This window comes from Stegodyphus dumicola, chromosome 4 (assembly GCF_044657685.1).
Source record: "Stegodyphus dumicola isolate Sdum_Otavi_A_Nest chromosome 4, ASM4465768v1".
In the NCBI taxonomy this organism is placed as follows: domain Eukaryota; kingdom Metazoa; phylum Arthropoda; class Arachnida; order Araneae; family Eresidae; genus Stegodyphus; species Stegodyphus dumicola.
Window position 1 is genome coordinate 73381516 of NC_140771.1, and position 26254 is coordinate 73407769.

The 26254-nt window shown below is 33.1% G+C and overlaps 1 protein-coding gene across 5 annotated transcripts in view; it reads left to right on the top strand.

The window, feature by feature from the left end:
* Positions 1-26254, top strand: part of LRR (capping protein regulator and myosin 1 linker 1 leucine rich repeat protein) — a 224324-nt gene that overhangs the window by 158465 nt on the left and 39605 nt on the right. For all 5 annotated transcript variants that reach the window (XM_085815078.1, XM_085815079.1, XM_085815080.1 and 2 more), the window contains 4 exons: positions 15-234; positions 8765-8878; positions 16160-16380; positions 18089-18240. In XM_085815078.1, the coding sequence (XP_085671204.1) occupies positions 15-234; positions 8765-8878; positions 16160-16380; positions 18089-18240 (707 nt within the window). The remainder of the gene's footprint in view (positions 1-14; positions 235-8764; positions 8879-16159; positions 16381-18088; positions 18241-26254) is intronic.

A 26254-nucleotide genomic window follows, 5' to 3' on the forward strand; every position in this document is an offset into this window, starting at 1 on the left:
TTTCCCTTTCCCAGAGAGTTTACCCAGTCTTTCACCAATGTCTGAGAAATTAGAACATTTAGGAAAAGCTCGCCCAAAAAGACCCAAAACTAGAGCACCGACCCGACCTGCTATTCAAGGAAAGGAATTACGAGAAGAACCCCAAGATATTGGTGAAGGATTAGACAACTTTTTTAGGCAACAAAGAAATTCTCTTTCTACCCCTACCTTGTCTCCTGATTCAGAAGAGATTCGGTAATTTTTTTTTATAGTACTAATCCAAATCAGGCAAAATAAAAAATTAATATTTTCAAAGAAGCAGGGAGGTTATTCCAAGCAAATCTGAGATAGATGAATTTAAAAGAAATCTGAAGAATGCATAGCATTCAGATTAATTAAGGTTAATTTATTTAAAAGTTTTTTATTAATCTGCTGTAGTAGTGGAATAGATAACTTTGTTCAGGGAAAATCAATTATAAGTAAATTGACATTTAGTTTTTACTCATTAAAATATATTTAAAATTTCATTTGCAAGCATCTGAATCAGATGTGAGATAACCTTGTAGAGTAGCAGTAATAAGAAAGCTTAGTGAAAACTGAAAATTTGAGGTCAGATACTTTTGAACTAGCTGTTAAAGGCACTTCTATTAGTTATTCCATTGTTACCTTTTTTGCGTGTAAAAGAAAATTAAATAGTGATCTTTAAAGTTAATAATATTACTTATTTTTCAATTTAACTATGCTTATTCCTGAAATTTTAAGATGTTTCTAATTTTATAATTTTTGCAGAATAGTAATTTTATACTTAAACAAAAATTAGTCTATTCAAAATTTGTTTGCTTACACCATTTTTAAACTATGGCGTTCCAATAGATACTTCAACTTCTGTTCATGAGATGGCACCACGTGTAAAATCCAGTTCTTAATCGGAGCAGCAAAGCGACGTCATTACTCACTCAGACTTCTCGTCAGACAACTGTACGTGACGGTAGCATGAACTGTGTTCCGAGCTCTGCGTTGATCTCTGCAATGTAATTTAAATTGTAATTTAGTACTTAATATATTCTTTTGTTATAGGAGATTGTCTACTCTTATTTTCTTTAATTATATCATGCATTAAGCACACGACCACCAAAAGTGGTGACCTTTTGACTGAGCACGCTACTGACAATGGATTTTCAACGACCCTAAGCCACGTGCATCCAAGGCATTCTGAAGAACTGACTAAAAATAACAACGAATATGGACATTAAACGTATGCAACAACGTACCCCTTCAATTATTTCTAGATATATTGCTTCTGTATATATATCTTTCTAGATATATTGCTTGTGTTTGTTCCAAAGTCATGCATATCATCGCAAGGAGCTTCAGCAAATCATCAATGTGATCTGTTCCTTTCCGCTGACTTCGCCAGTCGTGCAATAATTCTTCGATCATTCAACTTTTGTGACAAATGTAATACAATAGTGATTTTCGCTAAATGTGCTACATCAGTAATTTTTCTGCAACGTGCTACGGCAAAATTCTTCCCTCAGTGTTCGAAAGTAGTGAATTTTTTTCCACGTGCTACAGGAGTGATTTCCTTTTTTCCTTCAAAAGTGCCTTAGCAGTGTGAAGTGGTGATTTTGTGTGTGCGCAATACAAAATGAACGCATCATTTTTTTTTCTCAAATAGGGGTTTCTTTTCAAATGCATTTCGGTAAAATATTATTTGTGTGTGTAATTGCTGACCCTGTCTTATTTGTGTGTGTATCGTTACGTAATTTTTTTCTGCATGGTTAAAATATTTATTGTTATCATGGTAAAATATCAATAGTGTATCCTCATACTACAATATTTGTGCTGTTAAGTGTTTATTAATTAAAGTGAAAATTATCTATCAGTATGCCCGACGATATTCCACCAGAGCCACAAATCACACACGTTGCGGTGAAGCCACTGCCTTTCTGGAAAAATAATCCTTCATTGTGGTTCGCTCAGATCGAAGCACAATTTTCTATCGCTTGCATTAGTGAGGATTCTACAAAATTCAACCATGTAGTTGCAGCAATTGAGTCTGATATTCTGAATTCAGTGCATGACTTAATTCTCAAACCACCTGATTGTGATAAATACTCCAAACTGAAACAGCGGCTCATTGAAATCTATTCAGAAAGTGAAACTTCAAAAATACGTACTTTACTACAAGGACTTGAACTTGGAGATCAGCGACCTTCATACTTGCTGTCACGAATGCGTGATCTGGCAGGAAGCCATTTTAGTGACGACTTGTTGAAGTCACTATGGCTTTCGCATCTCCCTAATAACATACAAATAATTCTTGCCGCTTCCAATGAAGATCTAACCCGTTTAGCAGCAATGGCTGACAAAATTAATGAACTTGTTACTGCAGCTTATGTCAGTGCTGCTAATGCTGCACCTTCCAGTTCATCACTCGAACAAGTGGCTGAATTGACCAAAAAAGTATCTGAACTCTCTACAAGTCTTCATGCTTCACGGAGATACAATCGATCAAATCAGGGCCCACGTAATAAATTTCGTGCCCGAAGCAGGAGTCGATCTCGTCACAATACTCGAACGCATTACAAAGAACCCACAAGTGGCATATGTTTTTATCATATGAATTTTGGCGCTCAAGCTAACAAGTGTGACCCTCCATGCACTTTTGAACAAGCGGGAAACTAAATGGGCGGTCTTCTGCTGGCCAGCAGAATGTCCGCCACATCGACAGAATAGTACTGGCTAATCGTTCAACTCAGTTATGTTTTCTAGTAGATACTGGAGCTGACATATCAGTGCTCCCGAGAACTAAAACAAATGCTCACCAACTTAATAAACTTGCCAATGGTACCCAAATTGCAACCTACGGCACCAAACTATTGACACTTGATTTAAACTTGTGCCGGACTTTCAACTGGCCTTTTATTATTGCGGATGTAACTCAAGCAATTATTGGTGTCGACTTCTTGACACATTTCCACCTTCTAGTGGATGTCAAGAATAATTGCTTAATTGATGCTACAACTCAGCTGACATCACAGGGCCAGGCTTCTCACATATCGAACGTACCTACCAACATAAGTGTTGGATCGGGCAGCACACGGTTTCATCGGTTATTAGAAGAATTCCCTGACATTTTAAACCCATCCAAATCAGGGCATCATACTCATAAGCCAGAAGTGTATCATCACATTGAAACATATGGCCCACCTGTATTTTGCAAGCCTCGTCGTCTTTCTCCAGAGATGCTAAAAGCTGCTCACAAAGAATTTGAATTCATGCTAGCACAGGGAACCATTCGCCCATCTAAAAGTCCATGGGCCAGTGCACTTCACATGGTTAAAAAGTCTAATGGTGACTGGCGGCCTTGTGGAGATTATCGTCGACTTAATGCCGTCACAGTCCCTGACAGATATCCAGTCCCACATATCCAAGACTGTACCCATCTTTTTCATGGAACAAACATATTTTCTACCCTCGATCTCGCCAGAGCATATCATCAGATCCCAGTGCATGCTGAAGATGTGCCCAAGACCACAGTGATTACACCATTTGGTCTCTTTGAGAGCTAATATATGCCCTTTGGCCTTCGCAATGCTAACCAAACATTTCAGCGTTTCATACACCAAGTACTGTCTGGCCTCGATTTCTGCATCCCATATTTTGATGATATCCTGGTTGCATCTACAGATGCGGAAGAACATTTTCAACATCTGCGTCAGATTTTCACTCGCCTTAAAGATCATGGATTAAAACTAAATCCATCCAAATGTGTACTTGGTCAACCCTCAGTTTCCTTTCTTGGATGTCTTATCACCCAGAATGGAGTCAAACCTTTACCGGAAAGAGTCAAAGCAATTAACGACCTACCTCAGCCCAAAACCATCTCTGAATCGAAGCGTTTTCTAGCAATGTTAAATTTCTACCAACGCTTTCTGCCAAATGCCGCAAAAACACAAGCCTGCCTACATGAGTTTCTGAAGAATAGAAAAAAAAAAAAAAAAAAAAAAAAGATCAACGAGCTGTCCCTTGGACTGAATCTGCAGCATTCGTGCAATGCAAACACGATCTGGAAAATGCAGCCACACTTTCTTATCACTCACCTAGTGATCAGCTCTCTATAATGGTAGATGCATCTGACATGGCCATAGGAGCAGTACTTCAAGCCCATACCACTAAAGGACTTTCCCCAATGGCATTCTTCTCCAGAAAACTTACTACTGCAGAAAGGAAATACAGCACATATGACAGGGAGCTACTTGCTGTGTACTGTGCTGTTAAATACTTCCGACACAACTTGGAAGGACACGACTTCATCATTTTCACCAATCATCGACCATTAACCTTCACTTTTAGAAAAAACTCTGACTCATGTTCTCATCGTCAGCTTCGACATCTGGATTTCATCGCCCAGTTTAGTACAGATATCAGATATCAGATATGTCTCTGGTACTGATAATTATGTCGCTGATGCCTTGTCTCGGGTAAACAATATCAACCTCACTACCCCAGATTTCTCTGAAATTGCAAAAGCTCAATTGCATGATGAGGAACTCAAGAACCTAATCTCAAATCCACAAACCTCCCTTCAGTTACAACCGCTGCACATTGATCCAACGCTTAAAATTTACCGTGACATAGAGAACAATAGAATACGTCCGTATATTCCTGTCGATTTTAGACGTGAAGTGTTTAATGCCTTGCACAATTTGGCACATCCTGGAATCCGTGCCACCAAAAAGCTGATCGCAGACAGATTTGTCTGGCCAGCAATGAATCAAGACATCACGGAATGGACTCGTTCATGTATTAGATGTCAACGGTGTAAAGTAACCCGTCACACTCACAGCCCCATTCAACAATTTAACCTTCCAGCAAGACGCTTTGATCATGTGCACTTAGATTTGGTTGGCCCATTGCCTCCTTCAAATGGTTACACTTACCTCCTCACTTGTATTGATCAGTACACAAGATGGCCTGAAGCCATTCCTATTGAAAATATATCCGCTGAAACTGTAGCTCGAGCATTCATCTCCCAGTGGCTTTCAAGATTTGGCATGCCTACCACCATCACTACTGACCAAGGCCGATAATTTCAATGTCACTTGTTCGCATCCCTCACCTCTCTTCTTGGCATTCGCCATATTCGCACAACACCATACCATCCATCTGGAAATGGGATGGTGGAACGCTTTAACCGATCTCTCAAACAAGGTCTGAAGTGCCACAGTAGCACACACTGGACAGAAGCCTTACCCCTAGTCTTGCTTGGTCTTCGCACAGCATTCAAAGAAGACATTGGTAGCACTTGTGCTGAAATGTTATATGGTGCAACCCTCCGTCTGCCAGGTGAATTCTTTCACCCAGAATTTACTCCAGTTATCGACCCTCCAACATTCCTTCAATGTTTACGTGAGACCATGAGCAATATCTCGCCAACCCCAGCATCTTCGCATAACCAGCCAAGCTATTTTGTACATCCTGCGCTTGAGACGTCTTCGCACGTATTCGTGCGCAACGATGCAATTAAGCCAACTTTAACACCTTCATATGATGGTCCATTCAAAGTTGTCAAATGAACACCGAAACATTTCACCATCATCTGCAATGGCAAACAATCAGTGATTGGAATCGATCGTCTCAAACCAGCATTTCTAATGCAAGATCCAACAACTTCCTCATCAACATCACTCCCGGAAGAAAGCTTACATCCCGTTAAAGAGCAACCTAAAACTACCAGATCTGGAAGAAAGGTTAAATTTAACCCAAAATACTTATAACGTACCGATGGTACTTGGGGGGGGGAGTACTGTGGCGTTCCAACAGATACTTCAACTTCTATTCATGAGATGGCGCCACGTGTAAAATCCAGTTCTTAATCGGAGCAGCAAAGCGACGTCGTTACTCACTCAGACTTCTCGTCAGACAACTGTACGCGACGGTAGCATGAACTGTGTTCCGAGCTCTGCGTTGATCTCTGCAATGTAATTTAAATTGTAATTTAGTACTTAATATATTCTTTTGTTATAAGAGATTTTCTACTCTTATTTTCTTTAATTATATCATGCATTAAGCACACGACCACCAAAAAACCATACAAAGCATTAAGTAATAATAAGCTACTAAATAATAATTTTTGGAATGTTTTAAAATTTCTGTCTTTTGTGACAAATTCTTTTGAAATTATATGAACAATCTATATCTTTAATTTCCTTCAGAAGACAAATATAAGAACCCTTTATTGCATTTGTTTTCAGATTGTAGTGGTATTACGAATAATTGTGTTTCTTTTATTTTAATCACCTCCTTTGGCTGTTTGAGAGGTTAATATTTTGTAAAAGATGGATAATTTCACTGATGAAACAATCATGCTCAAATATTTTTCAAAAAAATGCACATTTAGGTTAAATTAGATCAAGTACTTAATTATTACAGTTATATCTTATTAGCATATTTTCATTAAAGTAACCATTTGAATTTCATATGCTTGTAAGTTAGGAAACAAATTTATCATTTATATGATGTCAGTAATTAAAAAGAAACAATAAATAATTAAAAGAGAGACAGAGGGAGATTGCGTATTCAGTACAATCTCTCTCTCTCTCTCTGGGATTAATATAATAATACAAAATTTATATATTACTATAGCATTCTAAAAAACAGGTTTAACATAACTTACTGTTTTTAAACTAAATATATTTTTTAAAATATTATAATCTGACATTTTATTTAAATTCTAAAACTAATAAATTTAGATAAATATATATTTTGATATAGAAGTTCTTCAAGCAAGGTAATTCTTATTCTTCTGATATACATATTCATCCAGTGGACAGCAGGTTCCATTGTGTCATCATTCAAATATTTATTACTAATATAATGCTTTTTGTGTTGCATGTATATTTAATTGATGTATCTGTATATTTATTGATAAAATTATAATACTGTTCTAAAATATACCATAATGAAGCTATGTAATAAATTTTATAGACTTACTATATACACTGTGTCCATAAAAGTCCTAACCTGGCCTTAAATACACTAAAATGGTGCACTTTGTCTAGATATACTAAAATGAAATATTACAATAAAATTATGTAATAAATTTTATGGAATTATTAAATACACTGTGTTCACAAAGTCCTTACCTGGCCTTTATTTTCACAACCATTTGTCATAGCCGTGTACTTCTACTTACAAAACTATTTTAAATGATGCAAATAAGATGTTTTATCATTTTTAAATTAAAAAAAATTAATTGCTGATTTTAATATTATTAAGAAATATTAGTTTATTAAAAATATAAATTTTTTCAAAAAGCAGGCCATATTCACAGAATCTAATAAATTCCTGTTCTACAAAGACACACTGGCAGGCTTCTGTTTTGGCTCATAGACAACTTGTAACATTATTTGCACGAATTTCAAGTATTTTTAGTTTAATGAATTTCTTGTATGATTATTAAATTATAGAACTAAATTAATAAAACTTCATGAAAATAGTTAACACATATTTTTAACATTTGAAAACGTATAAATAAATTACTTGCATGAAAATTCTCATAACATACCAATGGTTACAGAATTGTTAATTAAAGAACATAATAACTTATAAATCACAAAGGAATATCATTGAGTGTCATCTAACAGGGAAAATCAACCTTGAGTTATTGTAATTTATTTATCAATTGAACCCTCAATGCCAACTGAAAATAATGGCAAAAATTTTGAGAGAAGATACAGGGGTTGGACAAAAATATGGAAACACCTTTAAAAAAACATGTTTCTTTGCTTAATATGGTGTAGGAAACCCGTTGGCATCCAAAACAGCTTGCAGTCTTTTCGGAATGGATAAATACAGTTCCTGTATGTTTGCCAAGGGAATATTATACCATTCTTCCTGCAAAACGGTGGCAAGTTCAGATAACGATGTTGGCGGTGGATAACGAGAATGCACTTTCTGTTCCAATGTAGACCATAAAGGTTCGATAATATTCAGGTCTGGTGACTGTGATGGCCAGGGGAGATGGGACAACTCATCCTCGTGCTCAGAAAACCAGTCCTGCACAATGTGAGCTGTGTGAACAGGGGCTTTGTCGTCTTGGAAGACACCATCACCATCGGGGAACAAAGTTTGTACCATGGGATGAACTTGATCGGCCAAAATGTTCACATAAGTCTTGGCAGTCATGTGCCCTGACACAGTTATCATGGGACTAGCAGAGAACCACGATATGGCTGCCCAAACCATAACAGAACCCCCGCCAAGCATAAACCAGGGGACAATACAAAAAGTTAGATTTCATGTTTTAAAATGTGTAATCCTAAATATTGGTATTATATAAAACATTTTTATATATGTGTATAAACATTTTAGTTGTAATCGAAACTAATCCTGTGAAATTTGAAAATATAACGCTGATTTTTGTTGTTTGACTTCTAAAATAATATTGTAATTGTGTTTTGTGCTGTGTATGTAATTGTGTGGTTAAAACATTTTTATAAGTATGTATTGGCCATGACTAACAGCTCCAAAAATAAAAGCCTATTGAGGCTTTTAAATAAAGATTTATTTATATTTATGACATTATTATTGTTATAATTTACAAAAGACGTCTCATCTACTAATAAAATCATTAATAATTTATTGTAAACCCTAATAATTTATTGTGTTCTTGTTATAAATTTTTGTGTACAATCAATGAACCGTTATTAATATCATGTGATGTGAATGTACTGCATAAATTTTGTAACTTCTGCTTCTTTCTTTTCTTTTATTATAGAGAAAGAGCTGGAAGTAGTAGCACTTCTGCCAGTATTCTAAGTGGGGATTTAACATCTTCAGATTGTGTTGTCAAAGTTGATCGCTCACCAGAAAACGAGAAAAAAGAACGAGGGTGAGTGTCTGAGCAGTAACTTCGGTCTTTAATGGCAAACTCGCAGAAATTTATAATCTAGTTCTATTGTTGCAAGTTTCACTGCCATTGTCACTGTAGTCTTGTCTTGTTAAAATATACTGCGTGGTAAATACTTTAGGTGAATGATTAGATAAAATTTGACAGAGTAGTCTTGTGTATTCTAAATCCATGTATGATTGTAGACCTCAAAATATATTTTTATGAAATTCGATTGTGATGAATATATAGTTAGAAGCTCGGGCAGTCCCCCCCCCTTTATTACATAAGTGAATTCTGCATTTGATTGTTTATATTTCGTTTTAGAAAAAGTGAAACTGAATTATCTTGAGTCTAAAATAATGTCCGGAAAGTGTAAACTTTTCTTGAAGAAGACTGCCAGCTTATACTATATATTACAGAATTTCATTGAGATTGTCTTTATGAATTGTATTGTTTTCTAATTTTTTAAATAATTTTATAATAGTAAGAAATGATTTGGTTTATTTTCTATTGTAAATTCTGTTTTATTCATTTTGGGGATGTGCAATGAGTAAAAGAAAAAGTTACCTGTTATTGTAATAATTTATTTCTTTTATACATAGATATTTACAAGCTATTTTAGCTTTGTGCAGTTTTTATGAGATTATATGTGTTAAACAAATGTTAAAATATTTTATGAGTAATTTATTTCCCATCACAAAAGTTTTGTCTGTTGTAGTATAGTATTTTGTTTTCATTTATAACTGAGCTTGAAAATGTGAGATTTGAGACTTGTAAGTCCAGCCAAATGTAACAAATTTTTTATCTGTTATTCATATATTATTTAATATAATTGAGTTATATTTTCTGTAATATGTTAGTTGCGTTTTTATTCACAAGAAGCTAACGCACATAATTTTTCTCTTTATTTTTATATATTTTTTGTTCTGTGTTATGTATTACTTGTAGTCATCCAATGTATTCTGTGCTTTTTTTATATAATATTTTCTATGACAAAAGTTTGACTCGTGTATTAAAATATTTTATTAGGATTTTTTAAACTTAAACATGTCAGATTTCAGCTCTTTTCATCTCTTTTATTGTGTACTATATTGTACTGTATTATTATTCCTTTGCATTTATTTTTCAGCTTTCTTTTCAATGAAAAGCAAATGTTTAATTTTACATTTTTAATCATATACTCTGATATTTTTACTTCTCTTAATATGTAATCTTTTATACTTGAATTCTAAAAAGATGATTGTTTCAGTTTTGTAAATTGATTAGTGAATTGAATGTGGAAAACCAAAGATTAATCTGTTTTAAATCCTTTGTTGAGCATATTTATTTGTATCTATATTGTTTGGAAATACGAGCACATATTTAAATGCTTTGGGGTATTGAAATATATTTATTTAATTGATTATTTTTAATATTTTGTTATATTTTGTTCAAATGCTTATGGGAATGTATATTTTGTTATTCACTTGTTTTATGTTAGTTTCATGCATTAATCATCTCAAAAGTTTTTATAAAATTTCGAAGAATTCATATCTAAATAAATTTCTTACCTGTGTGCCAGAATGCATTTTTTATTAGACGTATATAAATGCTTTATTAACTACTCTTATATATATTTAAATATGAAATCTGATAAATGTCTACTTTGATAATTGTCTAATCTATTTGTACAAATTCCTATCCATGTTTTATAAAATAAATTTCTGCATATTATCTTTCGTAATGGAAACTTTACTTAAAATTTCAGATCTATTTCGCATTCTAAATGATAAGCATAATTTCTGTATTATCTATGACCAGATGGCTGCCTTTAAAATAATGTGCCAACTATTGTAAACTGTAATTACTTGGCTCACGTTATGTGTTTTTAAAAGCAATTCTTTTGTAGTACTAACATTTCTCTGTAGTTATTAATTTTGGCATTATAAGATTTTAAACCTAAAATTTAAATATTACTGTCATTTTAAATTTAAAGAGGTAATTTATTTCTTCAGAACTTCTAAATTTCAAAATAGGAAATGTCAAGTATTTTATATTAATATTTACATATGGAAGCAGATACATCTACTGGTTATGATATGCATGATTCAAATAACAATGCATAATAGTCTATTAAATAGTCACATCTATGTTTTGAAAGCACATAGGCAGAATAAATCAAATAACTTCTAATAGGTACAAGTGAAATTCTAGAGAAGGTATTTCACTGGCTAGTTGCAATGATTTAGCCTAGTTTAGTTTAAAATTTAACATTGGTCTTTTATTATGAGTTTTGTGCAAATTAAACATAATGGTCTGTTTGCTGTATGTAGGATTTTATCTAGTCTTTGAAAGTAATCCTGTTTATTTATTTTTTAATTATTATTTCTAATTTCGGCATTATGCGTATGATTATTGCTTGTCCGTTAGTGTAAATATTTTCAGTTACAATAAACATTTTCTAAATGAATCTTTGTGTGATTTTCTTTTTTTCTTAATTTAATTACTATTTACTAACTATTTAAACATATATAGTCATTCATTGTTTCTGGATGAGCTAGCTACTTTTTTATTAAATAAATTAAACTGTGATTATCATGCTTCTTTTCTTATAAATTATTGGCTAATTCTATCATCCCATTTTCTATTCAACATTCAAAAATATAAATTTAAAAATTAGTTTGATTAGGTATTCAAAATTGTATGTGCATGTATACTTCTGCTGAAAATTTGTCTTTTAGGTAAATTATATTTCTATAAATCTGTCATGTTTAATTGCTCGTTTTCATGATTGTTGAAATTCTTCATTTAACAAAATCTGTAACATGTATTTTTAATGCGGAATGATACTAATGCATGTCCATTGTATAATTTTTTACTGTCTAAGAATGCCCTAACTTACGCATAATCTTTCCTTCTTACGGTATTTTAATTTTTTTGTCTTGTTAGTAAATCATAATATACATTCCCATATAAGTATTGAATGTTTTCTAAATTATAAAGTGTTTGCTTGCATCATTATTTCTTTTACTAATTATTTGTGAAATTTTATTTGTTTAGTTAATTTTTAATAATTTCCCCTTTATATTACATTCTACACTGAACTCCCGATTATCCATGCAAATTAATGCATGGGTGTGCATGGATAATCAAAAACTATATTTAAAATCCAGGTATAAAAAAAATGTGCTCTTCAGAGATTTTAAATGAATGGCTGCGTAATATGAGGTTTAATTGAAATAATAACAAAATTTACATAGCTTTTCAGTTTGTTTTCAAAACAGTCTGTTAGATTCCTTTTTCAAAGAGCCTTATTTACATTCGTACAGACTAGGACAAACACTGCAAAGAATGATGATGCTGTTAAAATGCTGTTGCACAGTCAATTTATTCACCCAAATAATTATATTTAATAACCTCGTATACACATTATAGTTGCCTCCTGTGACTGATCTTGATTTTTCACCTCCATCATATTTTTTTTTTCATCTTTTTCATTTAGTGATAACTTTTGAGGTGCTCATATTGTAATCTTATAATATCTTATACTTTTCATCATTTTCAATTTTCTACAGTCCCTCTGACATGTTTACTTCATTTATGTTTTGAACATCTTGAAAACCAAAATTATGATATTCATAGTTTGGCTACATGGATGGCAACACCTTTCAATGCTAGTGTTCAAACAAGACTCTCACTCGGATCCAAAAGTCATCTTTGCTGTTTTACTTTATCTTCAGTATTCTGTCCAAACTGTTCTTTTACTCCTTTTAAGCCACTGGATTGATAATAGCCTTCATCTTGTTTTCCCTTCCTGCTCACATTTATGTATTCCTTACATGGATTTTTCAAAATGAATATCCACAATGATTTTAATAAGGTTTAATGTGTTTACTTGCTTTTTAACAGAACATTCTTCTTTCCCCTTATCAAGAAATAGTTTTTCCAATCTGAAAGCTTTTATTGTCTTTTTAAGTCTTAGTCTTTAGTATTAGCCGGGGAAATCCACTGCATCAAAAATCCTGAATTTATTTCGAAAATTCTCAATTTTTCTCGTCCTCAAATATTAGTTGTAGAGCTTCTAAGTGTCCAACAGTAGTTGGACATTGCATGAGTAGTCAATAGCATAGCCAATTTTATTTGGATAGTCGGGAGTTCAATATCTATAAAGAATTTTTTTTTAAATTTAGAAAATGGCACATTCTCTTTCATTGTCATGGTCATTAGATGAAAAAATATTGTTTTCATTTTTTTCACTAATTATCATACACTAGTAAATTTTTTGCAGATACATTTTAAGCTATTAATTGCCACAGTTAGTTTGACCCGCTCATTGACTCCTCTCCCCCCTCTTATATATATATATATATGTAGGTGTTTAAGAAATGAAAAATTAATATAATTGTTTCTACTGAATAAATGTTTATTAAACTTTGCATAAATTTTTAACATTTTTGTTAAATTATGTATATTAATTTTGTCGTCAAGGAAACATACCAATATATTCATCCAAGGCATGGGAATGCATAAATTTTATGACGTGTATACTTGTTCATGGCAGTTAACAGGTTAAGGAATTTTTCAGGTTTTCTTCTGGCTGATGAAGTCATTGAGTTTGGGAATATATTGATATAGTGCTCTTCAGAAAAATATTTAGTGAAAAAGGACTGTTCATAAACAGTTGAACTATATATATATATATATATATTCAAGAGATTAACTAAAGTAATATGATTGTCTACTTAGAACACCAAATTTTGTTTTAGCAACTTAATGCATTTGGCATTAATTGGCAATTTAATGCATTTGGCATTAAATTGGCAGAAGCTAATAGATGTACTACTTACTAAAAAATTTTGTAATTTCTTTTATTTGAAATTTTTCTTTTACTTAAAAAACTATTTTTAAAATTCTTTTTCTATTTCTTAACATTTCGAGTCATATCTATGGAGAGTAACATCTTCTTCCCTTCTGCTTGTGTTAAGCATCACTATTTCATGCTCATTGAAATTAATTTATTTTAGAATATATTAGAATAAAGAATAAGGCTTTACCCTAGATAAAGGAAGGTCTGTGAGTTTAACAACAACTGAGAATTTGAACCACATCGCATCATACTGTCTTACTTAAATAATAGAAAGGACCAAAACTTTTATTTGTTCACGGAAATAATTGATTCACAGAAGCTCTAGAATTGGAAATATGTTTAATGTTATTTATACTGATAAAAAATACATTCTATCTTAAAAACATTTCAAAAGCAAATATTTTGTATTCACCTCACCTTTCCCCCCTGCTTAGCTCTGCTTTATACTTTTTTGTTAGTATTTATTTTATTATTTTTTTGTTTATTTACTATGTTATTTTATTATTTTTTACTATGCTATGCTTCCAATTTATTATTTGTTATGTAATATTCCAGTAATCATGCTTAATGTGGGTATATTTCATTGCAGACTTATATATGTAGCGGTCTTTTTTCATTAATTCTGCAGGAGTTTAGTCATTAAAATTGCAATAAATCCATACACATATATGTATCCCATCTTATTTATAACTGGTCTCCAGATTAGATCTTTTAAATACATACTTTTATGTAATCCATGCTGTAGTGACTGACTGCAAAAAATAGAAAAGTACATCTCCTGCATGCAGTATGTTAAAGTGATCAGACATACTTAATTTATCAATTCAGAGCTTATTTCGAATAAATTTAAAAATTGCATTAATCAAAAGAATTGCTAAGTAGCTTACAATTACAAACATTATATCACCTGTAATATGTTACTGACTCTAAGCATGGAGAATTTTACAGTATTGCTATTATGTCTTCATTCTGAACTTTTCCATTTGAGATTTAACACTTATCCTGTAATCATGGTCGCCTTCATATTTGTTCATTCGCATTAGAATGACTAGACTGGTGTAATATTACTTTTTTTTTAATTTAAAAATAAATTTATGAATAAATTCATTAAAAATTATCCATTATCTGGCTTTTTAGTAGCCCTTTAATATAAGTATTTAATATTAATTATTTCAGATAACATTGTTATATGATAAACCTAAATAGATCATAAAAATGCATAGTTACAAAAATATTTTATTGCAGATAATTTTTTCCCCTCTTTGCCCCTAGATACAAAAGGTAAGAAAAGGCACTAATTATAGATATTAAAAATACAGTTTAGTCTCGCTCTTTCATGTATTCGCTGAATGGATGAAGCCCTGAAAAAGAAATGCACTAATTATAGATATTAAAAATAAATAAAGAATATGTACTATATAGATATTAAAAATAAGGTAAAAAATGCACTAGAAATGTAGGTAATAAAATGCACTAATTATAGATATTAAAAATGTAGTCAGTTTAGTCTTGTTCTATTGTTCTATTGTCTAGTTATCCAATTGCTGACAATACATCTCTGAATGAGCTTTTCATTTGGTTTTAAAAACTCATAATGTATTGGTCCTCGAATGTCCCACCATATACACAACATTCTCTTATTCAGAGTCAAATTTGGTTTAGAGGTGGAAGGGCTAGACTTTCAGGGTTCACAATATGCCCTTTTCCTTATGATGTGTTCGTAGGTAATCCACTTTTCATCCTCATTTAGCATCCGGTTTAAGAAAGGCTCTATTTTGTTTTGAGCAAGCAGAGATGTGCATATAACCCCTCGGTCATCCAAATTCTTCTGACTTGTGGCACCCATCTTGAATTTTTCCACACCAATCCTATTTTCCGAATATGGTCCGAAATGTTTTGTTGAGCTGAATTAAGCATTTCTGTGACCTCCAATGTTGTCAGAAAAGAATCTTGCTCCAACATGGTCTTAACAACATCGTTGTCATCGATCAAAGATGGTTGCCCAGAACATGGCTTATCAGAAAGGTCGAAATCAACTGTTTCAAATTTTTCGAACCATCTCCTGCATACCCTATCAGAAACTGTATCTTCACCTATTTCTTCCTTGTTGAAATTCATATAAAATACAGGGGCGTAAATGAACTTTATCAGTAGCCATGGATACACTATCACTTCAAACTTAAGACTAACGTGAATCAACTTTGTTTTAGTTAATTTGCTACGTTAGTATATATACATTAAGCAATAAAAATAGAGAGCCGAACGTGTGCCAAATAAACATATGCTTAAGTGTCGAAAATTGTTTTCAGAGAAACGGACAGAACTTTCTGGTAGATCCAATATATATGTGTAAAGTATTGCTAATTCACATAAGCATTTGTATTATTAATTATCCTACAATTTTATTCTTAAGAGCTGCTTTCTCACTTTTATAGGTTTATGAAAGGTATCAGTAGTCTCTTCAGTCGAATATCTCCTGATGTTAGTCATATTCATAAATCTCGCTCATATGATTTAACAGATAAAGTAGTAGCAGCTGACCCATCGCCCACTCATAGCTCTGGAAAGGATTCTACTAAAAGTGTTATTGGAATTGGTGACATAAGTCTGCATTCCTCGTCTCCTCAGCTCGGTGGTCGAAATAAACGAGAAAAAGGTTATTACTGAATCTATACGTCATTTTCCCTCTATTTGTGAATATTTTTTGTATGTATATTTGTATATTGTATTTTTTATTCATGAATCTCTCTCTCTCTCTCTCTCTCTCTCTCTCTATATATATATATATGTATATATACAGGGTGTTTTGTAGATCATGGGACAAACTTGGAGGGGTGGTGGAGTGTACTAAAACATGCATTTTTTTTATAGAAATGTAGGGTCTTAAGTGACGGGTTAAGGCAGGAACACAAAAAAAAAAAAAAATGACATGAGGGGAAAATGTGTGTACGCACAAAATAAACACAAAGTGTTTCTTTGTAGCAATACAGTATTCACAATAAATGTTCAAAATTGCGACCACCAGCAGTAATATATGCTTGGTAACGTCGCAGAAGGGATTGACGAACATTTTGAAAAACGACAGGCATTTCACTCGCATTTGCAGCTGCAATGGATAGTCGTGCAATGAGCTCCTCCAATGAGTCAATGGGAGTCTCGTAAATGATGCTTTTCAGATGGCCCCATAAAAAAAAAAATCCAAGCTGGATAAATCTGGCAAACAGGGTGACCATCGAACAGGTCCACCATGGCCAATCCATCAGCCCGGAAATGTCCCATCCAAGTAATTGCGGACCCGCACGTGGTTATGGACTGGTGCAACATCATGCTGGAACCACATGCGGTCATGAACGACAGCCGGAACATCCTGCAGCAATTCCGGTAGCACCTCTTGCAGAAAAATAAGATAACATAAGCCATTTGTACATACAGGTAAGAGGTAGGGGCCTATGAGGTAGTCGTTAACAATACCCACCCACACATTCACGGAGAAGCCGTTTGGAATGCATGTGGACGTGTGCCGTGTGGACAATGACAGAAATGAACTCAAAGAGGGTAATCTGTCTCTTCCAAGGCTTGGACTCTGTAAATGGTATGGGTGCAAACCATTTTCATGCAATACTCTCCAAATGGTGGAATGACTCAGCTGCAGAGGACGTGCAGTAGCTCTTGTACTTGTCTGAGGTGATTCATGCACAATGTTCAAGATGGATTCTTCAGTGTGAAGTTGCTGTGTACTTCTTCTTCTACTCCTAGTGTCAGAGGTGGCTTCAAATGACCCATTTTCACACAGAGACCGATGCAACCTCTCGAACATTGTGTGCTTCGGCATACGCCTGTTCGGAAACCGTTCCTGGTACAACCGTAGTGCTGCTCTGCCGTTCCCATTAGCAGCACCATACATGATATGCATGTCAGCTTTTTCCCTGTGCGTAAACTCACCCATCACGCTTGACATCAGAGTTGCGAATGATCCTCTGATGCATCGAATTGTGGTTTGTCCGGCTCACTACTGCCCTCTATTGCTGCATTGCCAGCCAATCACAGCTGTAGCTCCTATTACTGTCAGTGTTTTCTTTTTTGAACATTTATTGTGAATACTGTATTGCTGCAAAGAAGCACTTTGCATTGATTTTGTACATAAACACATTTTCCTCTCGTGTCGTTTTTTTGCATTCCTGCCTTAATCCGTCACTTTAGACCCAACATTCCTATACAAAAATTGCATGTTTTAGTACGCTCCACCACCCCTCCAAGTTTGTCCCATGATCTATGAAATACCCTATATATATAGGGATATAGGGTTTTATGAAATCTTACTGATCTAATTATGTAAATTAATAAAGCAAAATTGTTTCTTCTAGGGAAAGAAGAGAATGATGCAAGTGAAATATCTTTTAAACCAAAAAGTTCAGAAAAATTTGGTCCTGGCTCTATACATCGCTCCAGTCCCTTCCTACTTGCAGAAATGAAGTCGAGGCAGGAGAAGAGGGTTAATGCGCATCATAGTTCACAGGTCTTGAAAATTTTTATATTTTTAGCAATCTAATATCCTTTTTGCTTTAATTCATGTGTTGCTTGACTTCATGTGTAATTCATTGCCTGTGTAGTAGAACCCTATTTATCTGAACTAATTAGAACACATCTATTTCAAACAACACTTCAACTCAAAAGAGTTAGTCTCAAAATGTGATTTTGCATTTTTTTCACTTTTCATTCAAGTCTGTTGCCATTGGGGAAAATGCAAGAATCTTTCAAATTTAATATGCCTGTTATTAACTAAGCTATTTTAAAAGCAGTAGATGCAGTTCTTAAGAAGAGTTTCTTTACTTTCGAATCTGTTTAAGTTAAATAAAAATGCATTTAAAATTGCATTGTGATATAGCTAATGAAAAACATTAAATATTTTTCACATTAATTCATTGCTTCACTTTTCTTTGGATCTTAAAAATATAGGTATTATTTGTTTAATCTCTCTGTTATTAATTAGCAAACTAAACTAATTAAAAGCAATACATGCAGTTATTAGAAATATTACTTTTTTACCTGTTAATCTGATTGATATAAATCAAAATGCATTTAATTCATGATTTATCTAACTAAACATTTAAGTATTTTTATAGAATTACATAACTTTTTTTTTATATATATATATATATATATATATATATATATATATATATATATATACGGAAAACTTTCCTCTTTTAGTCAAAATAAATTTTCATCTAATATCCTGCAAAATGCTTTACTACCTCACCTCGGCAACATCCGTTGATAATCTGTATTGATAAATCATATTAAACTCATATTAAAGAAGTCCTTTTGAGCAACCATTAAAATCTGAACTCTTTTTTTTTTTTTTTTTTTTTTTTTTTTTTTTTTTTTTTTTTGAGAGAGAGAGAGAGAGAGAGAAAGGTTAAGCTGTAGTTTATTCTTCTCCTACAGGAACAACTCTGAAATTGGCTCATTGTTACATAGAGAAATCCCATACTTAGTAAACTATCAATAAGCCTATTTTCAAATTAACAAGTTTTATACAGTGTCTCACAAAAGTGATGGGACACTTGTGCTTTACAAAAGGAAACTGTAATAAAATTAATTAAAAGAACATGTAAAAATTTTTTGTGGGTGTGTTTCATACTTAAATTTAGTAACAATTATTACATAACATACATTTTCTCATAATATTAAAATATTAATTTAATAAAAATACAATTGTTTAGAACAGAGCGAAAAAGGGCTCACATAAGTGATGGGACACCATTAGATACTACTACGTACTACAATAAAAATATTTTTTGGGTTTTTTATTTTTACTGAAAAGCAATTGGTAATAATTTATAAAATCGTCTGCAGTATTTCACTCCAGTTTGTTTTGGAATTTTTGTGTTTTTTAGCTCTGTGCAGCCATGAATGCTAAACGAAAAGAAACTTTGCCTGAAATTCGAAAATTAGTTATTAATTTGCATATTGAACATGGAAAATCTATTAGAGAAACTGCTTAAATGGTTAACTTGAGTCATGCAACAGTTTTCAATATCATTAAACGATATAAAAAGAATCATATGATTCAGGATAAAAGAAGATCTGGTCGACCATCAAAGCTATCCAGTGGAATAAAGCGAATTATCGTTCGAAATATTAAAAAAAATCCAAGAATGAGTGCTCCTAAAGTTGCTGCTGATTTACAAGCATTATATGGAGTAATTGGTAATCATGAGACTATTAGAAGAGTAATTCGATCTGCTGGATATCACGGTAGAGCAGCCAGGAAAAAATTCTTCGTGTGAAAAGAATAGAAAACTCAGACTGGCTTTCGCAAAATCCAACATAAGTAAGAATTCTGATTACTGGAATGAAGTTATATTTGCTGATGAGAGTTAATTTAATATATTTAGTTCTAACGGTGGAATCTTGGTGTGGAGAAAACCCAGGGAAGAATTTCGCAAACAGTACTTGGTGCCAACAGTAAAACATGGTGGATGAGGTGTTATGGTATGGGGATGTATGTCGTCCGCTGGAGTTGGTAATCTTGTTTTTATTGACAATATAATGGATCCGTACAAGTATATTGACGTTTTAAATCAAAATTTGAAATTTTCAGATTTTTTCAGAAATTTGAATCAGCACGAAAATTGAACCTTCATAACGATTTTAAATTCTACCAGGACAATGACCTGAAGCCCACTGCTTTGAACGTTAGACTCTGGCTGTTGTATAACTGTCGTGAAATAATAAAAATACCACCACAATCTCCAGACTTAAATCCTATAGAGAATATTTGACAAGAATTGGAATCAAGAATTCGCAAGCACGCCATTTCTTCAAAACAACAATTAAAATCTGTGCTTCAAGAAGAATGGGGTAAAATCACTCCAGAAATCGCAAAAACATTAGTTGAATCCATCCCAAGAAGATTAAATCATGTTTTAAAAGTAAAAGGAAATCCAACAAAATATTAAAACCTTTTATAAAGTAAAATTTTTGGATAAATATTTGATGGAAAAGTAAGTGTCCCATCACTTATGTGAGCCATTTTTTTGCTCCGTTCTAAGCAATTGTATTTTTATTAAATTATTATTTTAATATTTGGAGAAAATGTATATTATGTAATAATTGTTACTAAATTTAAGTATGAAATACACCCACAAAAAATTTTTACACGTTTTTTTATTTATTTTACTACAGTTTCCTTTTGTAAAGCACAAGTGTGCCATCACTTTTGTGAGACACTGTATATATATATAATATATATATATATATTATTTGCAATCTGTTTTTGTTAGCCTAAGAGGAATTTTATTTCACAGTTCAGATTCATGATTTCACAGAAGTTTAAATTGAACTGCATACATTTTCTGCTTTATATATAATTCAAAGATCTGCTTCTATGTCTTCATCAAGTAAGTCACAGATAGTATAAAGATTCATCCCACCTGTAAAAAGACACTTGTTTGAGAATGTTAAAATTGTGTTTTTTCCTTCTAACCTGACATCGGTTTTGCAAATAAGTTAAATAAATAAAGGACTGGCATAGATTTTGAATAAGATTCATAGTTTCACTTCTTTCATTTTAAATATTAGATTTACGTACAGCTTCCGAATAAGTCAATAAAAGTCTGAGTGTCTTAATTATTTACATGATTTTGATCACTTGCTATTAAAATAGGAATTGATAATAAAATATTGCTTTCATGAAAATGGGGAAATAAATATATCACTATAACATTAAATAATCAATAGTAGGTCCACTTACAGTTAGATCAATATGTAGTTGTCTTACTTACACTTTTAACTTACATAAAGTAATTAAATGGCTGAAATTATTAGCACATAATTTCGTTCCAAATATTAAAAGTCAACTACTAAAAATTTTCCATGGTTTCCTGTTCATGTGCAGAATGAGTGCAGATGATAAAATACCTTCTGTGAGTAGGACAACTTTTCAGATATTTGGTACTATTACATTTATTTCATTACATTTGGTGCTGAAAAGAGAAAAATTGACTGCTGTATATACATGTGTATGCTTTTTCCACTGTAGGTATTTGTATTTAAAATACTTTTTTAAATTGCAGTCTGTGTAACCTGAAAAGCTTTGATGATAATTTTCTTATTCAGAAACAAGTGATTCTATGGGCTTTGTATTTTTACTTCCTTATATGAAGTAAAGGAACTGTTGTAAACGAGAAAAGTTCCAGGTATCTTATTTCAACTAAAATACCCATTTTGACATTTGACCCATTTTATCTAATTCAATTTAATAATGTTTTTGCATATCATCAGTACTTAAGGACAGAATGCAGAACACTTTTTCTCCCCAAACGAATTATAAAATTGTTTTAAAATGGATTCAGAAGAGTTTTCTTTGTGATGTCTGTATGTATGTAGGTATCTCGCATAACTAAAAAATGGGTAGTCTCAAAACGTTGAAATTTTGTATATAGGACTGCTATAACATGTAGTTGTGCACCTCCCTTTTTGGTTGCAATCGGACACACCAAAAGTATATAAATATTTATATACCCATTCTGCTACTCAGCTGAGTGAGTTCAGTTTTCTTTTATTCTTATATGTTGGTAAGGCATTTTTTGCTTTTAAAACAATTGAATTATGTTATTCTTATCTTGCGGTTAAGGTTTTTGTTTGATATAAAATGCTGTGAGTTACGAGAGATAATTGGCGCTGGTTCCAAAATAAAACTAACTAAGTTAGGCCACACAAATATTTAATTATTTACATAATGTACAAGGTTACAAGTTAGGTGCTTCATTAGCACAGACAAAGTGGAACGAACGAACGCACCGTAGGTCCGCTGCGTACCTTCTTCAACAACCAACTCAACTAAATTTGGCTCCTCTCACAAGAGGGCGCTGATCCTAGAGGGCGCTATATTAAACCGAACATTCCGGCCCCCATTGAAACAAGTTTCAATAATGCCATAAAAGTTTTACAATCAAATTCAAATTTAGACACACATATAAAATACAATGAAATGCAATTTAACACTAATTATTTCAATTACAATTAAATTCAGTAGCATATAATAAGAAGATAAAAATATTATACTTGCAATACAAATGCATACAAATTATACACATACAAATTTTATACTTGCACTAAATGAATAATGTAATAATGTCCATTCATAATATAAAAATTTTATATCTGATAGTTGTTTGGTATGGGCAAAATACTTAATTTTGTGACAGGCCTTTTAAAAAGACCCTTTGCTGTGTGTACACTAACTACTCTAACTCTTTTATCCAATCCGGGTATAATTTCTTCAACTCGACCTAAAATCCAGTGACAAATGGGCAAAATGTCTTCCTTCACGAGCACCATAGTTCCTGATTTAACATTATCTTTTTTAAACTGCCATTTCATTCTCTCATGAAGTTGCTATAAATAATCCCGTTGCCACCTTTTCCAAATATTTTGAGTCATTTTGGTGACTCTTTCCCATCTCGACAATCTGTTGTCAGACTTATTTATAATTTCTGGTTCTACAGGGGCTGTTATAGAACGGCCAATTAAAAAATGTCCAGGCATTAACACATTAAAATCCCTTGCATCTGAAGAGAGAGGAAAAATTGGTCTGGAGTTTAATATTCCCTCTATTTATGTTACTAAAGTTAAAAATTCTTCCATAGTTAATTTTGAATTCCCAACCGTTTTTTTAAAATGCGTTTTGAAGGATTTAACGCCCGCCTCCCAAAGCCCACCAAAATGTGGAGCTCTAGGAGGTATACATTTCCACTCAATCTCCTCTGACAACAAATAGTTGGATAATCCTTGTTCTGGTGCTGTGGCTAATTTAAATAGCTTGCTTAATTCATTTCGAGCTCCACGAAAGTTTGTAGCGTTATCGCTAAATATGGTTGAGCTTTTCCCTTTCCTAGCGAAAAATCTCTTTAGGGTAGCAATTAATGCTTCCGAAATAAATCTGAGACAATTTCTAAGTGAATTGCTTTTGTAGCAAGGCACACAAATACTGCAACATACATTTTTTGAAAAACTCCTTTTCTTTGATTTTTTGCCTTTATAAGAAATGGACCACAAAAATCGAGTCCACATTTGTTCAAGGTTGATTCAACTGACACTCATTCAGCAGGTAGATCACCCATTATCTGATTTATTGGGTACAGGTCTGTGTTTGAAACACTGTACGCATTCATGCACTATTTTCCTAGCACGATTCCTGCCGCTGATGGGCCAAAACTTTTGTCTAACAGTACTCAATAGAGCTTCTGGTCCAAGATGCAAATATTTCAGATGATAATAGTACATGATCAAATAAGTCAACCTATGTCTAGCTGGCAAAATGATTGGATATTTACAATTATAACTTACCTGAGATTGTGCAAGTCTGCTACCGACGCATAAGATTCCATCATTATCGATGAATGGATTTAACGACTTAAGCTTGCTCCTACGATGTACTTGGCTATCCCTCTTAAGTGACTCAATATCAGAATAAAACTCACCTTTCTGCACTTCCCGAATCAACGTCAACTCGGCCCCTTTCCGTTTCTCTAAGGATATAGGCCCTGAAACCCTTTCCTTATTCTTAATGATTCTGAAGAACCTAAAAATAAAACTACAAATTTTGATTAATTTCATATAATTATTTGTTCGATTTAAGAGTGAGGTTAAACTGGAATTATTTTCTAATATTGCAAAATTAGAGTGTGATAGACATTTTAGTTCCTTGACATAGTTCATTATCAGGGGTAGGCTCAATAGGTTGTTCTGGATAATGCATGTCCTTACGAAGAAGGTCTGGTCCATTCCACCAGATATCACACGTAAGAATGTCATTTGCATCCAGTCCACGCGATATGACATCAGCTGGGTTACATTCAGATGGCACATATTTCCATTGATATGACCCCGTAAGCTCTTGTATTAAAGCGACTCTGTTACTCACGAAAGTTTTCAGTAAGTGTGGTGATTTTCTAATCCAAGCAAGAGAAATCGTAGAATCAGACCAAAGAATCACTTTTTCTACTTTAACATGCAACGAAGATATCACTTTATCCATCAATCTGGATAATAGAAGGCAACCTGACAGTTCCAATCTAGGAATTGATAAGGTTTTTATAGGTGCAACTCGGGACTTGCTACACAAAAGTCGAATGGTTGGCAATCCCGAAACTGGTAAAGCTTGAACATAGATTGCAGCTCCGTATGTCGAAGATGACGCATCTGCAAATCCATGGAGCACTATGTGATTTTCCTGGAATACAAATCTAGGAATCTTAAGATTACTTAGTTCAGAGAGCGTGGATACGAAATTAATCCACTCCTTGGCCATAGAATCTAGTAATGTGTCATTCCAATCAAGTTTAGCAAGCCAGAGCCTTTGCATGAATATTTTGGCCTTTGTGACCACTGGCCCAATTAAACCAAGTGGATCGAACATTTTCGAAATTAGTGACAGAACATCTCGTTTACTATAACTGTTAGAGTGAGGAATGGTCATTGCAAACAAAAAACAGTCAGTCTGAGGATTCCATAGGACACCAAGAGTTTTTACGGACGAAGATTCTTGTTGCTCTTCAAAAGTGTAATCTGAATAAGTGGTAACCTTATTTTCAGACACAAGCAGATCTGGATGATTTGCACGCCATTTATGCAATTCCATTTTTCCTAATTTTAACAAATCTATTAATTGGGATTGTAGAATTCTAGCCTTTTCGAGTGATGATTCTCCGGAAAGTATGTCGTCGACATAGAAGTCAGTAAGAGTGACGGACGATGCTAGAGATAAGTTTTGGCTTTCATCTATAGCTAACTGTTTAAGAGCTCGAGTTGCTAGATAGGGAGCCTTTGAAGTCCCATACATTACTGTGTTGAGCTTATAAGTTTGCACTGGTGCATCAACACTGTCTTTCCATAGAATTCTAAGCTAGTTTCTTTGTGGAGGATGTACTAGAATCTGTCGATACATTTTTTGTTCATCTGATGTGAAGGCGTTGCGGTGTTTTCTAAATCTAACCATTATAGAAAATAATTACTGCTGTGGAATTCTTCCCTTCAACAAAATATCGTTTAATGACAATCCCAATGTCGTGGCAGTTGAAGCGTTAAAAACCACTCTTAAATGTGTACTACTTTTGTTTGGTCTGTAAACCCCATGGTGAGGCAGGTAGTACGAATCAGTTATGGATTCAGAGCCCTCAGCTAGTTCCATATGCTTTAAATCTTTGTATTCTTCCATGAATTCAGAATACAATCGTTGTAAATTCGAGTTCTGACCCAATCGTTCCCAAACCTGATTAAATCTTTTCTCTGCTAAATATCTAGACTCGCCCAACAATTCAGCGTCCTTTATGGGCATGCATACGACGTACTGACCTTCCGAGGTTCGATAATGAGTTTCATTAAAGTGTTTTCGCAATATTTCTCTTCAGGACTAAGTGCTGAATTTGGAAAATTAATATTTTCTACCTCCCAAAATTTTTGCAATGTTTCTTCAATTTTTTCATTTTGCGTAAGAAGACCACAGTATCGTGATTCAAGTG